Here is an 8,120-nt window from a genome sequence, read left to right as displayed (position 1 = left end):
CGAGGCATGGTGCCCATGTGACTGTACATGTCACTGGAGCGAGCATAGGCCAGGGGGCTCTTGGGGACTGTCACCATGTCATCCTGTGTGGCCTCAAACGTTTCAGGTTTTAGGTAGGAACGGATACTGACGGGGGCTGAGGACCGTCTCAGAGTGAAGGACCGATGGAGGTTGGAGAGACTCCCAAGGCCCTTGAACTTGAAGAACTCTGGCAGGGGAGGAGGGAAAAGAGTTAATGCCAATGCCAGCAGCAGTAACAATAAAAAACACATGCTGTTTGACTCATCGAGGGTTTGTGGAGGGTCCGGCCTCACTGGCACTCCCTCTAATTACTATGGTATAACTTGGCAGCTTTGGAGTCATGTGGCCCTGGACTTGAATCCCTGCTCTTCCACATCCTAGCTGTGCAACCTTAGGCAAGTCACTCGACCTCTCTGAGCCCCATTCGCCACATCATTAAAATAGATTATAGTACCCACCGCCTATGGGCAGTGAGAGGATTGAAGAAAAGCATGTAAATAATATTCTTAACATGGTGCCCAGTACACAGGATTTTCTCAAGAAGTAATGAAGCTGATGATGATGATGACGATTACAATCACACCCGTGCATTTATTAAACATGCTGCATGCATCATCTCGCTGAATTCTCAGCACAACTCAGTGATGCAAGTTTAATCCCCCATCCTCCAGATGAGGAAATTGAGGTTCAGAAATGTGAAATGAACCACTAAGGTCACACAGCCAGCAGGTAAAACTGCATGCGTGTGCATGTGTGTATGTGTATGTGGGGGCAGGAAGGGGCATTTGAGCACCTGGGGCAGAGGACGAAATGAAAAGGGGGTTGTCAGGAGCCTGAGGGTCCCACTCCCTGCGGTTCTTTCTTTCCTGTCAGCTGAGCCCACGGTCCCAACTCAGGCGACAGTGCTCGGGTGATACCATCTCCACATTTCCGCAGGGGCGCATGTGAATTCTCTCCTTCCTGTCCCCAGCAGTGGGATTGCCCCTCCTCACAGCCACCACCATCGGACTTCTCTATGCTTCCAGATGAACAAAAAGGGAAAATCTCTGGCATTTTCAACTTCCTTGGCATCCTCTGCTTCCTCCTCATAAACATGCCAGAATATAGGTAGGATGCCCCCATTTGACAAGAGAGGAAACTGAGGCCCAGAGAGGGGAAGGAACCTGCCCAGGGTCACACAGCAAGGCTGAGCCTGGATAAGGGTCCAGGGCTGTGGACTGCTGGGTCAGTGCTCTGGGGCTTTCCTCCCAGCCCTGCCCAGCCCTCACTTGGTCTTAGCCTCTGCTTCTTGATTCACATTGTCAGAAAAGTCTGTCACTCTGCTCTCAGAAAGCTATTCCATGGGGCAGAAATTGTGCCAACAGCCAGAGGGAGGACCACAAACCGCCTCCTGTCTCAGCACGACTTATTTCGCGTCCCGGACACCGAGGGTCTGGAGGAAACAGTAGTGGGGCAGGGAGGGAAACTGAGGCCAAGTCAGGAACATGACATTGAGCCCCTTATGATCTCATGCAATTCTCTAGGCCTCAGTCTTTTCAGCCGTGGAATGTAGTCATAATCCTTACACTGTACACACACACACACACACACACACACACACACACACAGATAGAAGGAACCAGGGGGAGCAGATTTCTGGGACCAGGAGGGGATTGACCTGGGGAAACAACAATAGGTGGGTGTGGCCCTTCATTAAGTTGCTCTGGGTCCCAGTGTCACTGCTGTTGAGGATGTAAGACAGCATCGCATGGCACGCACACACCCCACCCCACCCCAGCAACGCTGCCTGACCTGAGACCCTATGGAACCAGGCCCAGAGGCAGGGGACAGGGTGTCAGGGGGGGTGTCTTTCCCAGCCCAGCCATGGGGTAGGTCAAAGAGAGCCAGGGACCAGGATGTGCAGACCAACGGAGAGAATGAGTCAGGGTGGACCGAGACAGAAACAACAGAAGCGCAGAGAGGGGGAGCCAAACCAGCCAGGGAGAGAGAAAGATACTGGGGCCAGAGTGACAGAGAGATGGTGACATGGAAACCCAGAAGCAGAGATCTCCAGAGAGAGATAGACATAGACAGAAAGAGAAACAGAAACAAGACAGTTATGAAGAAGCAGAGAGCCTGAGATGCACAGACAGCGGGATGAAGGGCCATGCACTCACTGAACTTTTTGCTGGCCTTCTTGGGCCCCTCCGTCATCTTGGCAAGTGGTGCAAAGCCCTTGGCCTGTAGGAAAGTGGCGTCTCAAGGCTCTGGACTTGAATGTTGAGGTGCTTCTCTCACCTCCCCTTCCCCTTTCTCGCACCCTCTCACTTGCTTCCTCTGTGTATTTTTAAACCAGTGAAACTCCCACAGCCCCACCCTCCCCATCCTCTCTGCAGGGGCGGGGGCTGGGGCCTCCCCCAGTTCCGGGGCTGGGGTGGGGGCCTCCGTGGGCCTCCTCCTTGGCCTTGGCAGCAATGGGGAGGGGGACAGGGGGCAGACCACAAACCCATGAGACCTAGAAGGTCTGGGGAACAAACCACAGGCTCTGGGAACGGAGCCCACTGGGTCAGGGGCTGCTGGGGACCTGCCAACCACTGTCAGGGGGTCTGGCCATTGGGCTGGGAGTGTGTGGGGAGTCAGGTCCGAGCACAGGGCAGTTTATTCTCAGCCTGCCTGGGGATGGACTGGCAGCAGTGAATGGAAGAGTACTGTGCTTCGGCCTGTGGCCTCTGGGACCACCCAGACCCAAGTTCAAGTCCTGGCTGGCCACTTTGTTACCATGTGATCCTAGGCCAGGGCACTCACCTCCTTGAGCCCGTTTCCTCTCTGTGAATTGGACGTTTGCAATGTCCAATTCACAGTGTCCAGTGCTTAGTGCAAAGCCTGGTACAAAATTGGCATCCACCAAGGCACAGTCAGTCCTTTTCAAGCTACCAGGGACATGGCGATAATTTGATCTACCACTGTACAGAGACGGGGAACCTGAGGCACATATAGGCAGAGGGATTGTCCCAGGTCATACAGCAGGTTGGTGGCACAGACTGAGTTATAACTTGCCCTTCCAAGTCCCTTAGCTCATAGCCTACCTGCCAGTCTGTGTGTGTATATATGTATGCATGTGTGTGTATACACTCACATGGGCAGGACAGAGATGAGGAAATGAAACCTCTTTTATACAGGTTGTCCGAGACACCTGTGAGGACTGTCAACAGCTGCTGCGGTTGGGAGGGGTCATAAAACCAGGGGCTTCAAATTCTACCTCTGTGTGCTGCGGATGAGTTACTGGAGCCTCTGAAGTCTCAGTCACCTAATCTCTGGAATGGGCACAGTGTGGTACTTGGTACTCAGTCAACCCACAGAGGCTCCAGCGTGGTTTGACATTATCCTGGCCCCTGGGGCTGGCAACTAGGGCTGTGAGACAGGGAGTCCCAGGTCAAATAGGGCCCTTCCTGCGTACTCCATAAAAATGATGACTAATGTCTTCTCATCATTTAGTATGTTCCAGCCACAGGGCTTAGTCCTTCTGTCTTAAGAGGTAAATGTTACTTTTTTCCCCACTCTATATATGTGAATAAGACAAATTACCTAGGGTTGGAATCTGCTTATCCAGCTGTGGTCCTCACTTCCATGCCCCTGGCAGCTGGATGATGGTCCTGGGTGGGAGAAGGTTCTGGCTGAACTTCCTCGATGGGATGAGGGGGAGCCTGAGGTCTTGACAGGGAAAGGGACACAGCCCATGAGACCAAGGCACTAGGGTCCTGCTCACAGACAGACCGGGACCAGTGTTCAAAGTTCAAATGAAAAGAGGGGGTTTCTGGGCCATGGACTTCGAAGAAATAAGGGGGGTACAATTCCAGTTCTTTCTACTGAGCATTCACTATGAGGCACAGAGCCGGAAGCCTCCACAGATTGCCTATCGAATCCTTCTAATAGACCTGTGAGGCAAATGCTGGTACTGGCTCATTTCACAGATGAGGAAACTGAGGCTGAAGAGGAGCAGAGACTAGACAGTTATCCGGGCCCCCTCGCCCCCAGGCTGGTGCTCCGCCCATCTCAGGAGTACTGTTACAAGAGGGAGAGGGGCCTGTGGCCTGATGTAGCTGGGGGTCTTCCTAATGAGTCCCTGGCATCTCTCCCGGGAGGCAGTCTCAGTGACGGTCTAACTGCTGAGGCTGTGGCATCGGCCAGTGCTGGCTTCCTGGCCAGGCCCACTCCCAACTTACTGTGTGATCTTTCATGCGACTTTACTGCTCTGGGTCTCAGTTTCCTTATCCGTGAAATGGGTCACAGTAGCCCCCACTTCCTGGGACTGTTGGGAGGACGAAAAGAGCAAATGTACACTGTGGCCTCGGCAAACCCTGGCAGTTGTCAGTGAGGGATGGGGGTGGTTCAGGCCAGGAAACCCCAGAGGCAGGCACACGGCGTGCGACCCGGGAGTCCGGGACACAGCGAGGCTGTATTGTGTGGTGGAGGTGCCTTGTCAGCGCTGGGGGCCCTGCTGTTGGCCCAGGCGCCAGGGCAGTTGCCGGATCCCGGGGAGAATGAATGGGGCTCAGTGTGGCGGCCCCGCTGAGCTCAGAGCCCCCTTTGTGCTGCCTCGAGTGGCCGTTGGAAGTATGGCTGGGGACCTGCTGGCGGGTGGCTGTCCCACAGGCCGTCCTCAGCCTGTGCCGGAGGCCGCCCAGCCCATGTTCTGCCCTGCAGCTCTGGACACACAAGTGCTTTCCTGCCATCAGGCCTTTGCTTGGGCTGGACCCATAACTGGAATGCCATTCTCCCTTCCACTGGCTCCATCTTTTGCCTCTGTTGAGCCCCTCAGGTCTAGACTGAGCCATAGCACCCCCAGATACCCTACTCTGATTTCTGTCCCCTCCCCCTCTGCCCTCTTCCCCAGTCCATGACTCAGTTACTTGCAGTTTGGCCAGATACTATTAGAGACTGGAGGCCTTCAACTGCATAGCTGAAGGCATTGGGCTCAGGCTAACCTGAGTTCAGGCCACCTGCATGACCTTGGGCAAGTCACAACACCTCTCTGAGCTTGATTTTTCCCATCGGTAAAATGGGACAAATACAACATCTGCACATGATCCCGGGGCAATGAAATAAAACATTTACACTGAGTATCACCCATATTACACTCACTTGTGTCTTTATTTGCATGTTTGTGCTCCCTGAGAGGAACTGGCCTTATGCACCCACACTGACCTCACAGATGCCGTACCGTAAGTCTCAGCAGATGCCTTTCCCCAGCTTTTCCCGGCTGTCTGGTATTGGCGGCCATGTAAGATGATGGTAAATGATGGTAAATGACTCTAGCCTTTGAATTCACCTGGTTTGAATCTCAGCTCCATAACTTCCTGGCTATGTGGCCGTGGGCAGGCCATGTCACCCCTCTGAGCCTGTTTCCTCTTCTGTAACTTGGGCCCGATAACAGCAATCTCTAAGAGGAGTGCTGTAAAGTTCCAGGGGGACTACATATCAACACAGGTCCAGGCACAGGGTCAGTACCCAGCTAGTGGGAGCAGAATGTCCATGGTGTTAGAGCTACGCATATCACGTAGCCATTATCCATCCTGTACACTCTACTCTATCCAAGGACCCCTTGTGTCCCCAGACATACCAGCAACCAAGGGCAGCCCACTCCATGAGCCTGTCTTCTCCTTCCCTCCACACCCTCATCCTTCCCCTGCTTGGGGGAGGAAATCAAAGGGTCCCGGCCAGGGTCAAACAGCTGGCCAGTGGCTCCCTTTCCTACTCTATGCCTCAGTTTCCCTAATTGTTAAATGGCAGTAGGACCAGGGGCTTAGAGCCTGGTCAGTCAGTCAGCAAACATTTATTGAGTACTGGCCACGTATCTAGCTTCGTTAGCTTAGCAAATCTATGGAGCGGGAAGCACCAAACTCAAGCCAGCAAATCAGAAGTCAAGTCAGTGAGGAATCATTTCCAGGTAGATCCTCATCTCTTCTCATTTCCACATGGGGGATCTGAAGTCCCAGGCCTGGGCAGCCTTCTGAATGCTCCTGCCTGCCCTCCTTCCCCGGGGAGGGCTGGGGCCACGAAGCCCAGAAGGGAAGTGACTGGCCACATTGGGGTTCAGACCAGAGACGATGGGGTGGAGGTGATGACAGCACCGGAACTTCTGCTGAGGCTTCTGCCCACAGGACGTGACTTAAGGAGGGTTCGTGGGAAGCAGGCAAGGGCCCTGGCCTGAGAGTCTGAGTGTGGAAGCCATCCAAACCCATGGCAGACCCCCATGCTACTGTCCCCTCTCACTCCTCCCATTGGTATCCAGGGTACTCCTCCAGCAGTGCTGTGCCCTGACTGTGCCCTAGCTCCGCCCCCAGTCCAGATGGGTGGGGTCCTGATGTGCGTAAGTGCTTGGGGTTTGTGCCAGACTGACCTGGTTCAAATACCCGTGTGGCCACTGGCCAGCTGTTTGATCCTGGCCAGGTGATGTCACCTCTGAGTTTCAGTGTCCTTACGTGTACAATGGAAGTGGTAATAGTACCCGCCTCATCTGGCTGAGTAAAAATTGAGATAATTCCCATAAAGTGTTAAGTACATGGCTTGGACCATTTATTTTTCCCTCAATAAATTGTAATTACTACAATTATTATTTTCTCCCTCCTTGCCTTCACTACCCCCAATTTAGCCAATGGCCTCCCTGCTTCTAATAATGTACCATGAAGCTGACCCCAGATCACACCCTGATATGTCACTTGACTGCCTAAAAGCCTCGCTGGCTCCATACTGCCCTCAGGAGAGGACCCCCCCCCCCGCTCCTCACCTGACCCTCAAGGCACTCCCTGGCAGGGCCCTCCCCCAGAGCAGGGTCTCCTGGGACACCAGGATAACTAGACCCATTCATTCCTGCCTCCTCCTCCTATGAGGAGGCTTCAAGGCCAAGCATGTGGGGTAAGAGCCGAACGGTTTTCTGCAGGTAGAGAGGGTTCTGGGGTGCAATCAATGGGCACAGCACTGTGCTCACTGATTGCACCCCAGAACCCTCTCCTACCTGGGGAGGTAGGAAACACTGAGGAGATTTTTCTGGCCACAGCCTAGGAGGGGGGCTGGAAAGACCCTCAAACGTCACAATTTGTTTTTTCCTGAAGACAGTGGAGGGAAATACATGCGGACTCTACTTCAGAATGATCTGGTGAGTGCTGTGAGAGGGACAGATGAAGAGGCCAGGCTGGGAGGCCAGGGCTCAGGTGATCGATGGGCAGAGGGCTGGAAAAGGGGGGCAGCCGGCAGGGGTACGAAGGAGGCAGAAGACAGCTTTGCTGTGGGCTGGTCGTTGAGTGGAGCTGGAGGAAGAACTGGGAGGCACCTGGAGCCAGGAAGGTATGAGAAAGACGCTGGGGCAGGGAAGGCGGCATAGGGCTGGATGGGGGGCTTGGGTGCCTGGTAGGACAGCAGGCCTCAAATAGCACCACTGCTATACTCCTGGCGAGACTGTAAATAGCCTGAGTTAGGAGAATCCTCTTCAGACAGACAGGTTCGAGTCCCAGCTTTGTTACCGAGAGACCTTGAGCAAATGACCTCACCTCTCTGAGCCTCAATGTCCTCTTCTGTAAAATGGGTTAGTGATCCTGACCGAGGCTGTTGATTCAGGAGTCAGCGGGAACGCCTAGCACTTCCTGAGCACACAGGGGTGCTGAGTAAATGCTGCCAGTTTTTGTGATTACTAACCCGAGGCTCGGTGCAGTTCGGCGGGGACCGGGGTCGGTGGGTTTCACCTCTGCCTCCCAGAGAACAGGGCGTCCAGCACTGGAAGGTCCAGGCGTTGCTCCTTCGCCGCCTCCAGTGTCGCCGCGCCCCCTGGCGGCCGTCGGTTGCCATATCAACGGCGGGTGGCGGGGGCCAGGGGAGGCGGCAGCGGGGGCCGCTCTCCCCTCCTAGGACCGGAGGCCGCTCCCTCGCTGCCTCCCGCTTTGGCCAGTTGCGGGGGGTGGGGTGGGCGTTCCGAGCCAGGGAGGAAGGGGCTCTCCGCGGCAGCTGGCATGTGGCGGTAAACTGAGGCACGCGGCGAGGCGCCCCCAAGCCAGGTGTCGAGTGCCGGGCCCCACCTCCGAAGGCGGAGGAGGGGCCGCGGGCGGTGACGCGCCGAGGGCGGCCGG

The 8,120-nt window shown here is 55.0% G+C and overlaps 1 protein-coding gene and 1 long non-coding RNA gene across 2 annotated transcripts in view; both read right to left on the bottom strand.

The window, feature by feature from the left end:
* Positions 1-2,321, bottom strand: part of SH2D3C (SH2 domain containing 3C) — a 28,292-nt gene extending 25,971 nt beyond the window's left edge. Inside the window, exons 1-2 of the mRNA XM_023532956.1 lie at positions 2,178-2,321; positions 7-208 (exon numbers count right to left, since the gene is read on the bottom strand). Of these exons, the coding sequence (XP_023388724.1) occupies positions 7-208; positions 2,178-2,214 (239 nt within the window). The 5' untranslated portion in view covers positions 2,215-2,321. The remainder of the gene's footprint in view (positions 1-6; positions 209-2,177) is intronic.
* A 4,228-nt stretch (positions 2,322-6,549) lies between these two features.
* Positions 6,550-8,114, bottom strand: LOC111742464. Its single transcript, XR_002781340.1, has 2 exons — positions 7,016-8,114; positions 6,550-6,952 (listed from the first exon to the last, which is right to left on the bottom strand). It is a non-coding gene; the product is annotated as an uncharacterized LOC111742464 (long non-coding RNA).
* Positions 8,115-8,120: the final 6 nt, after the last annotated feature.

The sequence above is a fragment of the Pteropus vampyrus genome, unplaced genomic scaffold, assembly GCF_000151845.1.
Source record: "Pteropus vampyrus isolate Shadow unplaced genomic scaffold, Pvam_2.0 Scaffold95, whole genome shotgun sequence".
NCBI classification, from domain to species: Eukaryota; Metazoa; Chordata; class Mammalia; order Chiroptera; family Pteropodidae; genus Pteropus; species Pteropus vampyrus.
Note: the sequence above shows the minus strand (reverse complement) of the source record. Positions and strands in the feature narration are given on the sequence as shown.